Source organism: Pan troglodytes, chromosome 10 (assembly GCF_028858775.2).
Source record: "Pan troglodytes isolate AG18354 chromosome 10, NHGRI_mPanTro3-v2.0_pri, whole genome shotgun sequence".
Taxonomy (NCBI): Eukaryota; Metazoa; Chordata; class Mammalia; order Primates; family Hominidae; genus Pan; species Pan troglodytes.
Window position 1 is genome coordinate 129,181,459 of NC_072408.2, and position 21,662 is coordinate 129,203,120.

At 45.1% G+C, this 21,662-nt stretch overlaps 1 protein-coding gene across 37 annotated transcripts in view; it reads right to left on the reverse strand.

Annotated features, from left to right (window-relative positions):
* CLIP1 (CAP-Gly domain containing linker protein 1) overlaps nt 1–21,662 on the reverse strand; it is a 154,672-nt gene that overhangs the window by 74,807 nt on the left and 58,203 nt on the right. For 11 of the 37 annotated variants that reach the window (XR_010148170.1, XR_010148169.1, XM_063786083.1 and 8 more), the window contains 7 exons: nt 15,931–16,055; nt 12,910–13,132; nt 8,943–9,140; nt 8,269–8,372; nt 6,543–6,603; nt 4,908–4,940; nt 1,153–1,257 (listed from right to left, as the gene is read on the reverse strand). Coding sequence is in view for 35 of the 37 variants with exons in the window: in XM_063786083.1 (XP_063642153.1) it covers nt 1,153–1,257; nt 4,908–4,940; nt 6,543–6,603; nt 8,269–8,372; nt 8,943–9,140; nt 12,910–13,132; nt 15,931–16,055 (849 nt within the window). In the remaining 2 variants the exon portion in view is untranslated. The remainder of the gene's footprint in view (nt 1–1,152; nt 1,258–4,907; nt 4,941–6,542; nt 6,604–8,268; nt 8,373–8,942; nt 9,141–12,909; nt 13,133–15,930; nt 16,056–21,662) is intronic. The other 26 variants (XM_063786085.1, XM_063786088.1, XM_063786086.1 and 23 more) reach the window with 6 other exon arrangements.

Consider the following 21,662-nt stretch of genomic DNA (forward strand, 5'->3'; position numbering starts at 1 on the left):
AGGCAAGTTACCTAACTTCTCTGCGCCTCAGTGTTCTTGTCTGTAAAATGGGGACACTAATATTCCCTACCTCCTAGGGTTGTGTTGAGACTGAATACCTGCAAAGCACTTAGAATAGTGTCTGACATGAAGTATGCACTATATAGGTGATTTAATATATAAATAAACTAAAACCTGAGTAATGTCCTGGCTCCAAGGGCTAAGCACAATGAGCTCAGGGCAGGAAGAAGCCATTCTGTTCCCAACATGCATTTCCCTTCTCACCACTGAGAGTTTTTTTGTTTTGTTTTGTTTTTTCCAGACGGAGTCTCACTCTGTCACCCAGGCTGGGGTGCAGTGGCACGATCTCAGCTCACTGCAAACTCCATTTCCTGGATTCAAGCAATCCTCCTGCCTCAGCCTCCCATGTACCTGAGATTACAGGCATGCGCCACCAGGCCCAGCTAATTTTTGTATTTTCAGTAAAGACAGGGTTTCACCATGTTGGCCAGGCTGGTCTCAAACTCCTGACCTCAAGTAATCTGCCTGCCTCAGCCTCCCAAAGTGCTGGGATAAGAAGCAAGAGCCACTGCGCCCAGCGTCCACTGAGGTTTCAATCCCCCGAGCGACAGGAAGGAGGGAGATGCAGAGATCAGCCTTCCAAGATAAAAAGGTAACTGGGGTGAAAGTTTTTAACTCTCATGAAACACAGCCCATGTTTCCATTTCCTTCTCCAAGAGGCCAGGGAAGAAGGCAGGAAGAGAGCTAAAGTAAAACAACAATAACAAAAAACTATTTAGAAAGCCTAGTAACTAGATATTTGAGAACAAGAGGACAATTGACTGCTTGTGGCCAACTGGAGAAATATATTTCATGGTATTAATATAAATAACTTCAAATACAGTTATATCCATTCATTTATTCAGTTGTAAAGTTTCTGATCCTGATTTGGTTGGGTTACCAAAGGAATGAGTCTTTACTTTTGACAAAAGACGAGATATAAAACACCTGTTCCTACTCATCAGTCTCAGCTCACGAACACCTGAATGGTATCAAGACCAAACTCAGGTTGAACCACTGGGTCAAGGCTCAGGCCAACTATAAAGCATGTCACCTGAGGTGTCCACCCTTCACATGCATGGGTCTGCTTCATTAAATAGTGAAAACCATTACCCTAGTGTCTTCTAACTCCCTCTGGAGTTTGTCAGCTTTGGTCTTTTCAAAGAGCAGGCTCTGTTCAAGCTCCTTAATGCGGGCATGCTCCAGTTTGGTCTGCGTCTGTTAGTAAAAAGGAAGAGGAAGAGAACACAACAGTGCCACCATGACATGCCAGCACGAGAGGAGAGACAGCGGCATGCAGGCTGAGCCACCAGTACCTTCTGCCAAAGGGTGAACCAAAGGGGAATGGAGAAGGGAAGAGGTGGAGGTGAGATGAGGTGGGCAGTGAGGATGAATACCAGGGATAAAGGATGGTGGTGGGCAGTGAGGATGAATACCAGGGATAAAGGATGGTGGTGGGCAGGGGGCATGGGCTAGTCTGTTCAGAAAGAAAAAATGGAAAACACATGAGGCCAGATGAAGTGTCAGAGGCATGCAGCCAAATATAAGTAATATTGATAAGTGAAGTTTATCAGCACCAATTAGAATAGTTAATATCCCTCCCTCTAAACTATCATTATCCCTCCGCCCCACAAAGGCTACTTGACATTAATGTGTATGTAACTGACTCGATAACTTTACAAGGTATATTGACCCTCAGAATGATGGTCACTATCACCTAAATATGGCAAAGGTATTATAAATCTTAAACTGTTCAATAAGTCCTTAGAGCAGATTCTTGCACCTTAGCATATAACTTGACGTAAATAAGGGTCAAATAAAAACCTCAGTAGAAGGAATCTATTCCTTCTCTAGCTCCAACTAGAGCTAAGAAATCATGCTAGCAGCCTCTGCAGAAATGGGTGAGAAGGGTCTGAGTTAAGAGACTTAGCAACATTCCTACATGTGATGGGGAAGAGGCCATGGAAGCTCTAGTTTCCTTCCAGCAGTGGATGTCCCAAAGGCTATTGGGCTCCAGGGAGGGAAAAAAGGACTCAGAATTACAAAGAGAAAATTTAGTAATAATTATCCTCTATAGTCTCCATCTCTGAAGCAGGCCAATTGAGAGGCTCAAGAGAGGAGGAAAGTTTACCTCAAACTGGTAAGGGGTTTATTATTTTTACCTTAAGATGAAGTTGTTTTTATTAGCTCAGACATAAAAATGCAACTCAACACAAAGGCATGAGTTTGAGCTCTCTCAAAAAGAGCTGGTGGGTTCCTAAGGTGATTCAAAACCTGTGATCTCAGATACTCTGCTCTCCCCACCATTACGCACTTGGATGTAGCCTGATAGGGAACCCAGAGGATAATCTCTAACAGGTTTAAGTGCAGCAGAATCTTAATTTGAAATAATCTAGGTCCAAATGTACCTCTTCCCACCCCCACCTCTCTTACACAAGAGGTTATCAGTTATCAGAATCAGTGACTGACAAGGCCCACACCCGCAGGGCTGCTCTCAGCAACTGTCAGTTACTTGCAATAATTTAAATATTTTGTGGTACTAATTGACCTATCAGTCTGGACAATTACGGGCAATGAAAAAATGACAACAGACTCTAAACAAAGTGACACAAAGTGCAGAGCTTCAGTAGAGGGGGGAATGTAAAAGTGAAAGTTGCAAACGTCTTCACTCATTCCAGTGGGACTCGGGGACCTCAATACATTCAAGAGGTCACTTTGCTTATAAACCAGGTATCGACAAACCATAATGAGATATTTAAAAGGTGAATAAAAAAAATTTTTTTTAATTCATCACCTGCTTCAGCTCTGTATACTCCACAAAAATAATGAAACACAATTCAAGCCCTAACTGTCTGGATAATCCCCTTGGTCTGTATGTGCCTTGGATGGACACTGTTCAATTTCCCTGCTTTTATAAGAAAAGAATCTAATCCTTATCTACATAATTGGGGTCACAGCCTCAGGAGCTGAAATCCAAAACTACAGTAGTAGGAAAAAGAAAAGGCAATAGAACCTTTCTTCTCTTGACACAGTTAAGTGTCCTCTGGGTAAAAGGTCACTATTTCCAGATAAAAAGCAAATATACATTTAATGTGATCTCCTCCCCATTCAGAGATCTTTCAGATAAGCGTAGCCAAGGCCTCCTTACTGATGGGTCTATATACACATTATCTGGGACTCTACAGTGCCTCAGCCTCCGTAGTAGCTGGGATTACAGGCGTGCGCCACCACACCTGGCTAATTTTTGTATTTCAGTAGAGACTGGGTTTCACCATGTTGGCCAGGCTGGTCTCGAACTCCTGACCTTGAGTGATCAATCAGCAGCAAGGGAACTAGTGATCCACTTCCATGCCACAGCACACAGTAAAAATGTGACACTGAACAGGACAACCCTTCTTGTAAAATCATTCCTTTCTTAGAATAAGAACACAGAGTATCCCAAGAGGAAAGTCCTGGGACAGGGGATTGAGAAGGAAAGCAAAGGCTTTGCGAGAAGCGCACAGGAAAGGCAGGGGGGAAATCCCATGCAGACTGACACCGGGGGCAGCGGGAGCCTGTTTCGGAAGGAGAGAAGAGACCCAGATCACTGAAGTAGCTTCACAAAAAGGAACCCTTCAGAACGAAGACCTTTTAAAAAATTCAGTCTTGTGTTTTTTTGTTTTTTTTTTTTGAGATGGAGTTTTGTTCTTGTTGTCCAGGCTGGAGTGCAGTGGCATGATCTCCTGTCACTGCAACCTCTGCCTCCTGGGTTCAAGCAATTCTCCTGCCTCAGCCTCCCTAGTAGCTGGGATTACAGGTGTGTGCCATCATATTCGGCTAATTTTTGTATTTTTAGTAGAGATAGGGTTTCACCATGTTGGCCAGGCTGGTCTCAAACTCCTAACCTTAGGTGTTCTGCCCGCCTCAACCTCCCAAAGTGCTGGGATTACAGGTGTGAGCCACAGTGCCTGGCCAAAAGTTTAGTCTTGAGTTGTCTATTTCAGCTGCCAGGAGGTGGTAGGAAGTAATGTCATTCTTTAATTTCCGTCTTATGTGGCAGTAAATCAAAGCAAAACGTTTTTAGGTTCTTTACAACCAGCAGCACAGCTGGCAGGGTACACCAGGAAGCAGGGCTCTGGAGACCACATAGCAAGGACTTGTACTGGGTGTTTGAACTTGGAGGAAGAAAAATAAAACACCCGCATACCTAGTAATGCTACAGCTAGAAAACTCTCACTTCGGTAATAACAATTTAAAACATGCTATGTCTTCATTGACAAACGCTTGCCTCTAGTTTTGCAACTAAGGAAAATACTGTAGAAACAAACAGAAGTTTAAATGTCTCATCAGCTGCATTGGCAGGCACTGGCAGGCACTGGCCAGTGGCGGGGGCACACTGAAAAGGCAGCCAGTCAGCTCCAGGACAGCAGCCAGCCTCACAATCCCCTTTCCTCTCATGGGAAGCAAAATTAGACAACTTGGAAACTTCCCCAGAATTCCCACAACTCCACATCTAGAATGCCTTATGCTCCAGCCAGATATCATCTCTTTTGGAATAATTCCACTAAAATTAGAAGACATTATGAATTAGGTGAAGAAGGCCAGGTCTCCAGACAAAAAACATTTTTCCCCCCTTTCTGGCAAAATTCTTCATAAAGCAAACATTGGCCTATTCATTAAACACATGAATGTGTGGAGCTTAGTCATTACATACAATTTCTTCAGGATATAAATGTAATTGCTTTGAAAGCCACATGCACAGAAACATTAAGGTCAATGTCCCAAGGTCAGATTATGCAGTTAGTGTTTGAGTATATCAATAAGCATTTTAATCTGTGATCAATCTTTGTTAACAAGGGAAATATCCACACAGTTAAGTGCCCTCTTACATTCTCAGGATCTTCAGAAATCTGGCTCTTTTGCTATCAGTAAAAAAATAAAAAAAATTAAACAACAACAAAAAAGAGATTCCAATAAAGCTTCAATATGTGTTAGGGTTTCAAGATAACTTTATTTGATTAATTTCAAGTAAGTTTATCAGACAGACTATACAACCCAGTGCTGATGTAAATTATTTTAACTGGACCCTCCTGAAGACACCATGGGCTATATTTCACATGAATTAGATGATGACATGAAACTTCTAATGAGACTTTGGGGTGTTTTTAAATGGATGAGAACAACACAAAAATTGACTAAAGGAATGTGGCTGTATATGAAATGAGTGAAGAAGATATCTATTAAATTGTTAATGAACCATTAAATTCTGGGCCCCATAAAACTAGAACCCAGAAAATGCCCCCCTTGCTCTTTGTTAACTGTAAAGATACATTTATTTTCAAAGAAATCAGAGTTGCTGTTTGGAAGGGCCCCTCAAATTTAAGCATGGTGTGGGCAGCCAGCAGACTCTAAAATTGTAGCAAAACTGCATATTTGGGAAACGCACAGTTAAGTGCAATTTTTACTAAAATATTGTAGATTAAAGAACTACAAATCTGGAAAATTTGAAAAAATGAATGATTTACATTTGACATATATCTAGCAATGGCTTGAAACCATCAAAACCATTTAATTCTGGTGTCTAATTTAAAAACTAATATGAATAAATTGTTAAAAAGGGATGAGAAACCTGACACTAAAGGAAAATCCATGAATTCTACAAATGCCATGAAAGTAAAAGAAGTTGAAATATAAAGTGTTCTTAGTTTTTGCTCTGCTAATTACTTTTTTAAAAAAATTAATTACAACATATTACTTTTATAGGGTTATAAAAGGATTTATCCTGCTCAACTGGAAAGCAAAGCTGAGATAAAGCAAAAAACTTTGTTGTGGACTTTTTTTTTTTTTTTTTGAGACAAAGTCTCGACCCATCCCCCAAGCTGGAGTGCAGTGGCACGATCTGGGCTCACTGCAACCTCCACCTCCCGGGTTCAAGTGATTCTCCTGCCTCAGCCTCCCAAGTAGCTGGGATTACAGGCACCCGCCACCACGCCCGGCTAATTTTGTGGTTTTAGTAGAGACGGGGTCTCACCACGTTAGCCAGGCTGGTTTCGACCTCCTGACCTCGGGTGATCCACCTACCTCGGCCTCCCAAAGTGCTGGGATTACAGGCGTGAACCACCGCACCCGGCCTGTTATGGACTACTATGACAAAATTTAAAATGCCTTTTCTAATCATCAGACGAACACCAGTAAGTCTCACTTAGGACTGCTTTAAATTGAGGACACACTGCCAGATTTATGACTTGATGAGATCCAACTCATGGTTTTGCATTTTGAAGCATGAGAAAGAAGTAGTGCAAGTTCCACTCTGCTAGGAAGTGGGCCACACAATCACAGGCTCAAGGACCGGCACCGTCACCACAAAGCCACCCCCAGAACCCAACGTGGCCAGGAGGCCAGGGCTTCCCCCACCACTTCCTCAGCTGGCTGTTCTGGCCGCTCATTTCAATTGGTGCATTATTTCGCCCTTGTTGTGAATACTGATACCCATAAAAGCTGTAAGAGAGCTGGAGGGGTTTTACCTCAAGATCACCTTTGGTAATTGATTCTTCTTCAACCCGGAACTGAAGGTCCTCAACCTTCCTGTGGAATAAAACCCAAACAAAACACTTAAGAAACTAAGTAACACACAGCCTTTAAAAAAACAAAACAAAAAAAAAAAAAAACACGTTGGGCATGGTAGGCCACTCCTATAATCCCAGCAATTTGGGAGGTGGAGGCAGGAGGATCGCTTGAGGCCAGGAGTTTGAGACCAGCTGGGGCAACATAGTGAGACCCAGTCCTTATATTTAAAAAAAAAAAAATCTATAATCACTACCCTGGTGAATTCAAGCAGACAGCCACAAGAAATGCCTTAGAGACATAGCAAGTTTAAAAATGCATCTTTGCACTTCGGGAGGGCAAGGTGGGAGAATGGCTGAAGGCCAGGAGTTTAAGAGCGGCCTGAGCAACATGACGAGACCTCATCTCCACCAAAAAATTAAGAAATTAGCCAGGTGTGGCAGCGTGCACCCGTGATGTCAACTACTTGGGAAGCTGAGGTGGGAGGATCGCTTGAGCCCAGGTAGTCAAGGCTGCAGTGAGTTATGATCGTATGACTGCACTCCAGGCTGGACAACTGAGTGAGACCTTGTCTCAAAAAGAAAAAATAAAATAAGCCACCTGTAATCCTAGCATTTTGAGAAGCTAAGGTGGACAGACTGCTTGAGCTCAGTTTGAGACCAGCCTGGGCAATATGGCAAAACCCCATCTCTACAAAAATTAGCCAGGCATGGTGGCATGTGCCTGTGTCCTAGCTACTTGGGAAGCTGGGGTAGGAGAATCACTTGAGCCAGGGATGTCACAGCTGCAGTGAGCCGTGATCACACCAGTGCACTCCAGCCTGAGTGACAGAGTGAGACCCTGTCTCAAAAGATAATAAATAATGTTTTCTTTTTTTTTTTTGAGACGGAGTCTTGCTCTGTCACCCAGACTGGAGTGCAGTGGCGCGATCTCGGCTCACTGCAACCTCTGCCACCCGGGTTCAAGCAATTCTCCTGCCTCAGCCTCCCAAGTAGCTGGGATTACAGGCGCCCGCCAACAGGCCTGGCTAATTTTTGTATTTTTAGTAGAGACGGGGTTTCACCATGTTGGTCACGTTGGTCTCGAACTTCTGACCTCAAGTGATCCACCCGCCTCGGCCTCCCAAAGTGCTGGGATTACAGGCGTGAGTCACTGCGCCCAATCAGGCCATGTCTAAATGATTCCAAACTTATTGAAAAAAGTCAAATCAAAGCAGACGCTCTTCACACAGTATGGCAGAGTTCACCTTCTGCTGGACACATAGTCATTCCTTTGGTTCTAAGGGTTGATACCAACATGATTATTAATAGGAAATTTTCTTCTGAGGTCATTGAAAATGAAAAGGCTGCTGGGCGCGGTGGCTCACACCTGTAATCCCAGCACTTTGGGAGGCTGAGGCAGATGGATCTCCTGAGCTCAGGAGTTCGAGACCAGCCTAGGCAACATGGTGAAACTCCGTCTCTACTAAAATACAAAAAATTAGCCAGGGGTGGTGGCGCATGCCTGTGGTCCCAGCTACTTGGGAGGCTGAGGCAGGAGAATCGCTTGAACCTGGGAGGCAGAGGTTGTAGTGAGCTGAGATTGCACCACTGCACTGCAGCCTGGGCAACAGAGCTAGACTCTGTCTCAAAAACAAAAAAAAGGGGGGAAAGGCCACACTTGCACCAGGAAACAGTCTGGGGTCACCTTTTCTCCTCTTCAAGCTGGTTGAGAAGCTCCACCTTCTCCCTGTCAGCAGCTTCCACCATTGTTCGCAGCTGGTCCATTTTGGCTTCCAATTCCAGGACATGCTGGGGAAGGCAAGAATGTCGGTAAATGGACTATTTCTGACCCAGATACAGACCCAGTGATACTTCTCCAAAGAGCTGTGGGTCACCATGGTGGGTGGGCGTTACTCTAAAACCTTATGTTAAAAAGCTTTCTCTATTTTAATAGGTTATTCTCAACAGCTTTCCTGGAAGATAGATGATGAAAAACTACACCATTAAAGCGATAAAGAAAAATGTTAAAACACCTCTCATCTTTTTTGAAGCTGAAACACATATTAAGACTAATCCACAAACAGCAGCTATAATCATTGGTAAGGCCCTAGTAACCAAGCTGGCCTAACACAGACAGGCCAAAAGACCCGGACACAAAGACCAAACACTAAGGTCGAAATCAAGAACAAAACTTCATCTCTGTGATCATGGAAACTGGCACCCCAGATTGTAGCTTTCAAACAAGCACAGCAAAGAAATGTACACCCATTTCCAGTGCTCTCAAGTCTAGCTCCTCGGTGCCAAGCACCGGGCATGCTTCTCGGCTCCTCAGTGGCTTTAGAAACCATCACCATCTCCGCAACAAGGTCCAGACTTCACCTGGTCATGTCCGTCCCGGGCCAGAGCTAGCTCCTGCTCTATCTCCCCCACGTGGCTCGTGGCCTTGGCCACCTCCGCCCTCTCCAGATCCCGTTCCGCCAGCAGCTGCTCAATGTGCTGCTGCTTCTCCTTCAGGGCCTCCTGGAGGGCAGTGGTACCGGAGATCTTCCTGGCGTAACGGGAGGAGGTTTCAGTCAACTGTAAAGGAAAGTTAGAGAAATGAAGGGCGATGATGCTGTCAGAAAAGCGAGGGAGGCGCGATGCATGCATGGCGGGCATCTGCTCGGCAAAGCAAGGGCGCTGCTCCAGCTGGCAGGCTGGCCAGGATTAGGAAAGGCTTCCTCAAAAACACAAGACAGTGTGTGCCTTCTGTCTATAAATCTCACAAAGAATACATCAACGTAAAGAGATCGGCCAGGTGCAGTGGCTCATGCCTGTAATCCTCGCAATTCAGGAGGCCAAGGCGGGTGGATCACTTGAGGCCAGGAGTTTGAGACCTGGCCAAGATGATGAGACCCCATCTCTACTAAAAATACAAAAATTAGCTGGAGTGCAGTGGTGCGATCTCAGCTGACTGCAACCTCCACCTCCTGGATTCAAGTGATTCTCCTGCTTCAGCCTCCCAAGTAGCTGGGATCACAGGCGTGCACCACTACCGCCCAGCTAATTTTTATATTTTTAGTAGAGACGGGGTTTTGCCATGTTCGCCAGGCTGTTCTCGAACTCTAAAGTGCTAAGGTTACAGGTGTGAGCCACCGCGCCAAAGGCCATCTGCTCAGCCACTGCTGGCTCCAGATCAAGTCAGCCTTGACTTCATCTTCTGCAGTCAGAGCTGCTGCAGCTGTCGCCTGAAAGCTCTTCTCTTCATCGGTTTCCCTAGGCCCTTGCTGCAAGATGCACAGGATGCAGACTTACAGCGAGGATCTTTCCTCAATTAATAACTCGGCAACTTGAGAACTACAAAAGAATCAAACTTTTGTTCTTGAAATTACTTAAACATACCAGGAAGAAACTCCTGTTGTCTTTTTTAACCATTTGACCTTGACCTTCCAATTTCATTATATAGCTAAATTATACCTTCTCTTGCTAATATTTCTTCCTGAATACATTAAATGTGTGGTTCCCAAACCATGTGCAGAGATGCCCCAGGGTGCTGAGCAAACTCACCAGTGCACTGTAGGATGTTTTAAAATTTCAAGAGAAACACAGCGACATCTGCTGGACTCTGTGCAAACTACTAGTTTGAGGCAATTCAGTTTCATCATTAGATTGTCCTACAGTCCTTTCAATAACATCATGTACTTTCAAAGCTGGGTTTTGGCTATTCCCATGACGAAAATTAAAGTATGATGCAAAAATCAACATGCACAGGAAATGAGGTTGGTGATGAGAAATCAGATTCCAAGGCTTGACTAGATGTGTAGAGCCCAACGGCAGCGCACACAGTAACATGAAGTCATTCTGGTTATTAAAGAATGAATTGGCCAGGTGTGGTGGCTCACGCCTCATGCCTGTAATCCCAGCACTTTGGGAAGCAGAGGCGGGCAGATCACCTGAGGTCAGGTGTTCGAGACTGGCCTGGCCAACATGGTGAAACCTCGTCTCTACTAAAAATACAAAAATTAGCCGGGCATGGTGGCGTGTGCCTATAATCCCAGCTACTTGGGAGGCTGAGGCAGGAAAATCGCTTGAACCCGGGAGACAGAGGTTGCAGTGCGCTGAGATCGAACCACTGCACTCTAACCTGGGCAACAGCAAGACTCCATCTCAAAAAAATAAAAAATAAAAATAAAAACAAATAAAGAATGAATTAAATTTTTTTCAATTTTTGTTTTTCTAAAACAGAAATACATTTCTGAGCAAAATAACTGAAATGACACTTTCAATTTCTCTATCTTTGTCATACTATTTTATGGTGATTTTTGGCTCAGAAACCATAAAGACACAAAAATAAGCTGTCTCACAGGTACAGAAACTCACGTCTCTTTTGTCAATTTTCACTGAATGAGGTGAGCTAAGAGGTACAAGAACTGGTCCAAAAAGTAAGAGGAGAGATTGGCGGGAGCAGGGAGAGCTTGCTATTTCCCAAAGAAATGGACACAATTAAAAGGTAATAAAAATTACTCAAGAAAGAATTCCTAATCCAGAATAGACCCTCCCATGGAATTGTTCCTAGAACAGCAAAGGAGGCAAGCTGGCCTTCTGACCCACATTAAACAAAGCTCTGTCTGAACACAGGGGTTTGGGGCTCTTCTCCATTTCATTGTTCTTGTCATGCTTTTCTCATAAAAGTAATTTTTCTGTTGAAGATGCAGGCTTCCTCTTTATGCGCAAATGGAAATGCTCTGAGCAGTACTTATTCTACCTGAACATAGAGGAAGGAAGCCTAGATGGCTGGCAGAGGAGCACAGCCCCACGTGAAGATTTCAGCACCTGTCCCTTCTCTGCCCGACGACAATGGAAGAGCAGGCACCGTGAGATCCTGGGCTAACCACCTCCTCCCCGCAGCACAACGCAACATCCTAGCTCCTGGTCTGCGGTTCCCCACCACCCAGCGGAGACCTGAACTCAGTCTGAGGAAAGTCTGATGCCGCCATTTCTAACTTAAACAGTATTTGCCCCACTTCTAGGTAATAAACTTATGGGCAGGGCTTTGACCCTAATAAAATAACACCTTAATAAACAGAATGAGGTGTTGCCTATTTTAATGCTAGTGATTCTAATTTTACTGCTCTAAACAGGAAAAAGAGGGAGAGAGGGAAAGGGACCAGGAGAAGAAGAGGAAAGAAGAGAGTAATCAAAACAGGCTTTCCTAGTATCCTCTTCCAGCTCCAAGAGTTCCCTTTAGTGTCCTCTGGCTCAAGTCAGGGACACTTCACACACTAACTGCTTCCAGTAGGTTAGGTTGTATTAACATTAAAATCCTATTAACACACCTTTTCTCTTTTTTTTTTTTTTTTTTTTTTGAGTCGGAGTCTCGCTGTGTCGCCCAGGCTGGAGTGCAGTGGCGCGATCTTGGCTCACTGCAAGCTCCGCCTCCCGGGTTCACGCCATTCTCCTGCCTCAGCCTCCCGAGTAGCTGGGACTACAGGCGCCCGCCACTACGCCCGGCTACTTTTTTTGTATTTTTTTAGTAGAGACAGGGTTAGCCAGGATGGACTCGATCTCCTGACCTCGTGATCCGCCTGCCTCGGCCTCCCAAAGTGCTGGGATTACAGGCGTGAGCCACCGCGCCCGGCCAACACACCTTTTCTCAAAACACTTCACTTCCTAAAATTATTTGAAGTCAAAGAGAAAGAGAGGCTGCGAGCAGTGGCTCACGCCTGTAAATCCCAACACTTTGGAAGTCCAGGGCAAGAGGATCACTTGAGCCTAAGAATTCGAGACCAGCCTGGGCAACACAGTGGGTCCCTCTCTCTACCAAAAAAAAAAAAAAAAATTTAAATTAACCAGGCGTGGTGGTGTGCACCAGTAGTCCCAACTACTGGGGAGGCTGAGGCAGCAGGACTGCTTGAGCCTGGAACGTTGAGGCTGGGTGACAAAGTGAGACCCTGACTCAAAAGAAAAAATAAAAAAAAGAGAGAGAGGGAGAGACAGATCTATGGACTTGAAGAAAAGGATCTCTCCAATGTTCCTATCATTTTGTCCTAAAATAATTTCATAGAAAATAATTTGACCCCTGTGTTTAGACTAGGCAGTAGTTATACAGATTCACCAAGAACACATGCATTTTTAAGCTTTTAAGAATCTGAAAGGGACTATTAAAAGCACTTTCTGATTTCAAAAAACGCATTCTTGCTGGAGTTACGTTTTTCAAAACTTACTTGCAAAGACTTTCACAGCAAAAGCTGTGAGCAACATTCAGCACAAGGACAAGCAAAGCAGCAAAGCAGCAAAGCAGGGGCACTGACCACGGGCCTTAATCATGCCTGGGAAGTGGAGGTGGGTAGTGAGAAAGGGGGCTTACTAGTCCTGTCCGACTGGGCCTGCTGCTCACAGAGGAGGCCACTGAGCTCATGGAGCTGAGGGAAGAGGCAGAAGGGCTGCGCTTCAGGCTGGCGGACGCGGTCGCCATCACTCGCCTCACTGCGTTGGCCTTGGCTTTGGCTGGTGTAGTGGAAGGGAAGCCAATCTTGGTAACTTTGTGGACAGGAGCGAACAAGCCATATTTGGGTTGACACTGAAAATACCTTTAGAGAACAATAAGAACAATAACAAAAAACAACTTAATCACAAGAAATAATAACTATAACCAAAAGGTTCTCCCAACTCCTAACTTAAGGTTGGATTCCTGGAAATTCTACTGCTAAGCTGGGGTTACACACCAGCACGTAGCAGTCACATGTATGTAGGCTGACTAACAACCTCAGTGATGGTTTAGAACACACACTGGTGACAATATGATACACAGAGTCAGAATTGCTCACCTGTTGCTGAGATTCTGCATAAAGGAAATAAATATTTTCACAACCTGATAAATGTACAGCAGAGGAGTTTAGCAATAGAACAAGCCCACTTAATAAAACCGTGCCAAACAAAGGGAAAGGAAATCAAACAGGCACCTAACTTTGGCAGATCCATTAAAGTAAACATGAAGAGTTGGACGTGGTGGCTCACGCCTGTAATCCCAGCACTGTGGGAGGCCGAGGCGGCGGATCACTTGAGCCCAGGAGTTCAAGACCAGCCAGGGCAATATGGACAGACCCCGTCTCTACAAAAAATACAAAAACTAGCCAGGCATGGTGGTGCAGGAGGCTTTCTTGAGCCCAAGAGGTCAAGGCTGAAGTAACCCGAGATTGCACCACTGTAGTCCAGCCTGGGTGACGGGGTGGACTCTGTCTCAAAACAAACAAATAAAAAACTCAAGTGATGGGTGCACCAAAATCTCAGATATCACTACTAAAGAAGTTATTCATATAACCAAACACCATCTGTTCCCCAAAAACCTATTGAAATAAGTAAAATGTATAATTTTTTTTTTCTGAGACAGAGTCTCACTCTGTTGCCCAGGCTTGAGTGCAGCGGTGCAATCTCAGCTCACCACAACCTCCGCCTCCCAGGTTCAAGCGATTCTCCTGCCTCAGCCTCCCAAGTAGCTGGGACTACAGGCACACGCCACCCTGCCTGGCTGATTTTTGTATTTTTAGTAGAGACAGGGTTTCAATATGTTGGCCAGGATGGTCTCGAACTCCTGATCTCGTGATCTGCCCACCTTGGCCTCCCAAAGTGCTGGGATTACAGGCGTGAGCCACCATGCCCCGCCCAAAAAATATATACTTTTTTTAATTAAAAAAAAAAATCTACCCAAACTTAACTGTAGAGGAATATAAATACAAAATGGCTAACATACAGGAAAAATCTAGTTTAAAAAAAGAGGCCAGGCGCCGTGGCTCACGCCTGTAATCCCAGAACTTCGGGAGGCCAAGGTGGGCGGATCATGAGGTCAGGAGATCGAGACCATCCTGTCCAACATGGTGAAACCCAGTCTCTACTAAAAATACAAAAATTATCTGGGCGTGGTGGTGTGTGTCTGTAATCCCAGCTACTCGGGAGGCTGAAGCAGGAGAATCGCTTGAACCTGAGAGTCAGAGGTTGCGGTGAGCCAAGATTGTGCCACTGCACTTCAGCCTGGCAACAGAGCAAGACTCCATCTCCAAAAAAAAAAAAAAAAAAAAAAAAGTTCATTGAAAATTTTTAATGTCTGTTTCAATAAAAATATGATAAAAAAAAAGATAAAGTACTCTGCAAGTATAGCATTGAGAAGGCCCAGAAAAAACAAAATGGCATTGGAGAAAAAAAAAAAAAGTAAACATGGAGAAATATTAACTATTAATGTCTATTTTCGGACTGACATGGGCAATGCCATGACTCTAAAGGATTACAGTGTTTTAATATGAAGAAAAGATGGCTTCATAATCATTGCAGTTCCAAGAGAGCTTTATCTCTATGAGTCATAATTACTGTATCTGGTAGATAAAGCCCTTTTCTCTATAATTAATTTGCTTATAACCAATTTGTCTATGTTTTATAAGTAAAATGTTAACTACCACATTTTAATAATCAAGTGATGCATTAATGTACTGTATACTACTAATAATGCATCATAGACAACACCTGTGCCTTCAAAACATTTTGAAAAGAAAAGTGGGAAATTCCTTCTGCATCTGTGTGCATTACTGTACTCCCATCCTGTGTCTGGGAGGCAAGAACGGGGTTATCCAGGCTGGACGCGGTGGCTCACACCTGTAATACCAGCACTTTGGGAGACCAAGACAGGTGGATCACTTGTGCCCAGGAGTTTGAGACCAGCCTGGGCAACACCCCGTCTCTACTAAAAATACAAAAATTAGCCAGGCATTGTGGCGTGTGCCTGTAATTTCAGCTACTTGGGAGGCTGAGGCAGGAGAATTGCTTGAACCCAGAAGGGGGAGGTTGCATGCACTGAGCCGAGATGGCGCCACTGCACTCCAGCCCGGCCAACAGACAGAGGCCCTGTCTCAAAAAAAAAAAAAAGAATGGGGTTATCCTTACGATGGAAGAGGTCCGCTTGCCGGTCTGTTCTCCTGCCGCAGGATGGAATTCTCATCAAATATGAAGACACATTTTGCAGTTCTTTTCCCTAACAAAGGTGGCTACCTTCTGCCCCCGCCCCCTCCCCAGACACCCAGGTACTCTTTCAGAAGTCAACTCCTATCAAAAGGGAGAGAAGCCAGACAGATAACATGGTATTTCCTTTCTATTTTGAAAAATAAACAGAATGCTTGTTCAGAATCTACTCAGACATACTACATGTATTACTAAGGAGACAGTCAAAAAGAACAGCCCCAATTTTAGTGTGGGGAAAAAAAATTAGCAGATGGGTCTTAGGAAATAAAAGTGCCGCTCTTCCAAACACACCTTTCCATGTTATGATACACGCTTGGTGAGACTGGCCTGAGCATCGTCACGTACAAGAGTGACACAAGACGTTGCACAACGCCAAACAAACCTTGTTCCAGCAACAGCGCCATCATTCTTCCCAAGTGGCTCATCTAACTCCACGCCACACCACTCCCCCTTGGCAAAGTCGGTCTCCCCAAGAAACCGGACTACACCAGCCTTAGTGCCACCAACCTGGAAGAAGAGAAGGTTAAAATAAAGAGATGAACATCACTCTATAGCTTAATCGTTTGTGGTCCCTACTAGTAACTAGGTACTGCATTCCATCATTTCCACCAGCAAGTTCTTTGCTTTAGCTTCTCTTTGACTCTAAGAGTTCTCTTGAAGGAAGTCTGGCAAAGAAACTTACCTGGCTGACTTATATTACCAGAGTGATTTGATGCCTAATACGTTGCAATAATGAGACAGCCAATCTAATATGCAGTCATTAAGGCTGTTCACCAAGTTCATTATTGCTTTTCTTAGAAAATACTTTTTTTTTTTTTTTTTTGAGACAGGGTCTCACTCTGACGTCCAGGCTAGAGTGCAGTGGCACCATCATGGCTCACTGCAACCTTGACCTCCCGGGCTAGGGGATCTTCCCACCTCAACCTCCTGGGTAGCTGAAACTACAGGTGCACACCACCAAACAGGCTATTTTTTTTTGTATTTTTTGTGGAGACAGGGTTTTGCCATGTTGCCCAGGCTGGTCTTGAACTCCTGGGCTCAAGTGATCTGCCCACCTCAGCTTCCCAAAGTGTTGGGATTACAGGCGTGAGCCACCACTCTTGGACCTTATTTTTCTAACAGAAATGCTCCTGCTTCACCTTTCGGCCAGAACCGCCATCTTCCAGTAATTCGCCAAAATGACGAACACAAAGCGAAAGAGGAGAGGCACCCGATATATGTTCTCTAGGCCTTTTAGAAAACATGGAGTTGCTCCTTTGGCCACATATATGCAAATCTATAAGAAAGGTGATATTGCAGCCATAAAAAATGATGAGTTCATGTCCTTTGTAGGGACATGGATGAAATTGGAAATCATCATTCTCAGTAAACTATCGCAAGGACAAAAAACCAAACACCGCATGTTCTCACTCATAGATGGGAATTGAACAATGAGAACACATGGACACAGGAAGGGGAACATCACACTCTGGGGACTGTTGTGGGGTCGGGGGAGAGGAGAGGGATAGCATTAGGAGATATACCTAATGCTAAATGACGAGTTAATGGGTGCAGCACACCAGCATGGCACATGTATACATATGTAACTAACCTGCACATTGTGCACATGTACCCTAAAACTTAAAGTATAATAATAATAAAATAAAAATTAAAAAAAGAAAGGTGATATTGTAGACATCAAAGGAATGGGTACTGTTCAAAAAGGAATGCCCCACAAGTGTTACCATGGCAAAAGTGGAAGTCTACAATGTTACCCAGCATGCTGTTGGCATTGTTGTAAACAAACAAGTTAAGGGCAAGATTCTTGCCAAGAGAAATAATGTGCGTATTGAGCACATTAAGCACTCTGAGAGCCAAGATAGCTTCCTGAAACGCGTGAAGGAAAATGATCAGAAAAAGAAAGAAGCCAAAGAGAAACGGACCGGGGTTCAACTCAAGCGCCAGCCTGCTCCACCCAGAGAAGCACACTTTGTGAGAACCAATGGGAAGGAGCCTGAGCTGCTGGAACCTATTCCCTATGAATTCATGGCATAATAGATGTTAAAAATAAAATAAAATAAAGGACCTCTGGGCTATTTAAAAAAAAAAAAAAAAAAAGAAATGCTCCTGCTTCAAAACAAACTTGTGGCTGGGCACAGTGGTTCATGCCTGTAACCTCAGCACTTTGGGAGGCCCAGGCAGGAGAACTGCTCGAGCCCAAGAGTTCGAGACCAGGCTGGACAACATAAGGAAGACCCTGTCTGTACAAATAATAAAAAAAATTAGCCGGGCATAGTGGTGTGAGCCTGTGGTCCCACTACTCAGGAAGCTGAGGTGGGAGGATTGCTTGAGCCCAAGGGTTTGAGGCTGCAGTGAGCTGCAGTTGTACCACTGCACTCCAGCCTGGGTGACAGAGTGAGACTCCACCTCAAAAAAATAAAAAAGTAAATAGGCCAGGCACGATGGTTCACGCCTCCCAGCACTTTGGGAGGCCAAGGTGGGTGGATCACCTGAAGTTGGGAGTTTGAGAGCAGCCTGGCCAACATGGTAAAAACCCGTCTCTACTAAAAATACAAAAATCAGCTGGGTGTGGTGGCTCACGCCTGTAGTCCCAGCTACTTGGGAGGCTGAGGCACAAGAATAACTTGCACCCGGGAAGCGGAGGTTGCAATGATCCAAGCTCACACCACTGCACTCCAGCCTAGGCGACAGGGAGAGACTCTGTCTCAACAAAAAACAAACAAAAAAAAAAGTACTTCAAAAAATAATTGGCCCAGTGTGGAAGTTCACACCTATAATCCCAGCACTTTGGAAGGCTGAGGTGGGAGGATCGCTGGAGTCCCCAAGGCTGCAGTGAGCCATGATCACACCACTGCACTACAGCCTGGGCAATAGAACAAGAAACTGTTTCAAAAAATAATAATTGACTCTTGCTATTTTCCACAGTGAGGCTCTCTGTTTCTTCACAACTATTAAAATTATCCTTCCTAGGCTGGGTGCGGTGGCTCAGGTGTGTAATTCCAACACTTTGGGAGGCCAAGGCAGGCAGATCACTTGAGGCCAGGAGTTCGAGACCAGCTTGGCCAACATGGTGAAACTCCATCTCTACTAAAGATACAAAAATTAGCTGGATGCAGTGGCACATGCCTATAATCCCAGCTACTCAAGTGGCTGAGGCACAAGAGTTGCTTGAACCAAGGAGGCAGAGGTTGCAGTGAGCCAAGACTGTGCCAATGTACTCCAGCCTGGGTGACAGAGTGAGACCTTGTCTCAAAAAAAAAAAAAAAAAAAAAAAGAGTACTAGTTCTAGACTTGACACATTTGACCTTTTAGTACTCGTTAGTACTAACATACAAATCATCACCTATATAAAATAGGTCTTACTGCAGTTGAATCAAAAGAAAATAAAGTCGGCCTCAATTTTCTCCTTCCTCCCACACCACACCATTCAGAGGAGCAGTCCAGCCAGCATCATGTGAGCAGGACACAGCACATTAGTTAAAGATGATGCAACCTCTTCAGACAATGTGTTAAATTCTTTGGGGGTGAGTCGAAGTTACTGTCATGACAATTGCTTTTCCAAGAGGCATCTAATAGGCTATAGTCAACAATTCTCCAAGCAAACTACAAGCTTCATTCAGATCAGCTTTGTAAAAAGTAATCACAAATAACAAATTAGCAACTATTTCTCTAAATGCAGGTAATATACATGTATCCTGAAAAAAAAATTATGTCACAAAATTTGTCTGAAATGAATGATTACTAGTTCCTAGAACAAAAAGTTTTCTTATATTTTTTCTCCCACCAAACACGGAACTCTTCACTCATTTAACAGAAAATGTATTTTTCTTTTCCCTGTAAAAAATCAGTAGTTATTCTATGGAGACAGAAAGTCAGGTGAAGTCCTAAAATCATCAAATGTTTTTCTACTTAATCATTCTACAATCAAAAAACGTGTTTACGCATTTCAACGGGACTTTACAAAGTTAGGTTTTATTTCTCATGTGTTCCAGACAATGCAGAAAAGTCTAGTACATGCACGTACAGGAAACAGAAGCATTAAATAATGCATTGACAATAAACAGAAGGCACTATTATCAAATCATATCTAAGAAATCTATGTTCTAAGACAAATATCTAAGTTATTAAAGAAAAACATTTTCAATATTGAAACAAAAAACAAGGCCAGGTGCAGTGGCTTATGCCTGTAATCCCACCATTTTGGGAGGCCAAGGCAGGAGGATCATCTGAGGCCAGGAGTTTGAGACTGGCCTGGGCAACACAGCGAGACTCCATCTCTACAAAAATTTAAAAATTAGCCAGGCATGGTGGCATGTGCCTGTGATCCCAGCTACTGAGGCTGCAAGTGAGCTATGATCATGACACTGCACTCCAGCCTGGACAAGATAGTGAGACCCTGTCTCAAAAACAAACAAAAAAACTAAAAGATAGATTCCTATGGCAAACACAAACAAGCCCAATTCGTTCTCTTTACTCTCAGAATGTTAGCATGTAACTCCTAATACTGTGGTAAAAGTCACTACTGAAGACAGAATTAATTTAAACTAGAATCGCAAAAAAAACCCTAGATACTATTTTTATGCTTTAGCAAACCTCAGATTTTTAAGTTCTCATTTATTTATTCAATATATATTTCTTGAGTGTTTGGATCCTTGAAAAACAAGGATAAACAGAATACAGCGTTGGCCATTGAGGGAGACAGACAAGAAGATTCAGACAAGAAATTCCTGTAAAAAGTGTTAAGTGCATCAAGAGATTTCTACAAAATGCGTGGGAACAGAAACAAATACCCTTCCTGTACGCTCCTGTAAAAAATAAAAACACTGATAAATTCCTGTTGGGTTAATGAGTGGGTCTACAAACAGGAAACAGAAACAATCCTCTCTGGACTCTCTCATCTCTTCATTATCCAGTTCTCGGCAAGCCATTTAATCTCACAGTGCCTGAATGCATAAAGCTATAAAATGTCTCAAGAGCAGTAATGAGTTTTTTTTCGAGCGAGGACTTTGCACCCAAGACTGTGTGGTAGATAGAGCTCCCTCTCCCCTCTCCCCTCTCCCCTCCCCCTTCTCCCCTCTCCCCTCTCCCCTCTTTCCATGGTCTCCCTCTGATGCCGAGCCGAAGCTGGACGGTACTGCTGCCATCTCAGCTCACTGCAACCTCCCTGCCCGATTCTCCTGCCTCAGCCTGCTGAGTGCCTGCGATTGCAGGCGCGCGCCGCCACGCCTGACTGGTTTTCGTATTTTTTTGGTGGAGACGGGGTTTCGATGTGTCGGCTGGGCTGGTCTCCAGCTCCTAACCGCCAGTGATCCGCCAGCCTCGGCCTCCCGAGGTGCCGGGATTGCAGACGGAGTCTCGTTAACTCAGTGCTCAATGGCGCCCAGGCTGGAGTGCAGTGGCGTGATCTCGGCTCGCTACAACCACCTCCCAGCCGCCTGCCTTGGCCTCCCTAAGTGCCGAGATTGCAGCCTCTGCCTGGCAGCCACCCCATCTGGGAAGTGAGGAGCGTCTCCGCCTGACCGCCCATCGTCTGGGATGTGAGGAGCCCCTCTGCCTGGCTGCCCAGTTTAGAAAGTGAGGAGCGTCTCTGCCCGGCCGCCAGGAGCACCTCTTCCCGGCCGCCATCACATCTGGGAAGTGAGGAGCGTCTCTGCCCGGCCGCCCATCGTCTGAGATGTGGGGAGCACCTCTGCCCTGCCGCCCCGTCCGGGATGTGAGGAGCGTCTCTGCCCGGCCGCCCTGTCTGAGAAGTGAGGAGACCCTCTGCCTGGCAACCGCCCCGTCTGAGAAGTGAGGAGCCCCTCCGCCCGGCAGCCACCCCGTCTGAGAAGTGAGGAGCGTCCTCCCTCCTCGTCCGGGAGGGAGGTGGGGGGGTCAGCCCCCCGCCCGGCCAGCCGCCCCGTCCGGGAGGCGAGGGGTGCCTCTGCCCGGCCGCCCCTACTGGGAAGTGAGGAGCCCCTCTGCCCGGCCAGCCGCCCCGTCCAGGAGGGAGGTGGGGGGGGTCAGCCCCCCGCCCGGCCAGCCGCCCCATCCGGGAGGGAGGTGGGGGGGTCAGCCCCCCGCCCGGCCAGCTGCCCTGTCCAGGAGGTGGGGGGCGCCTCTGCCCGGCCGCCC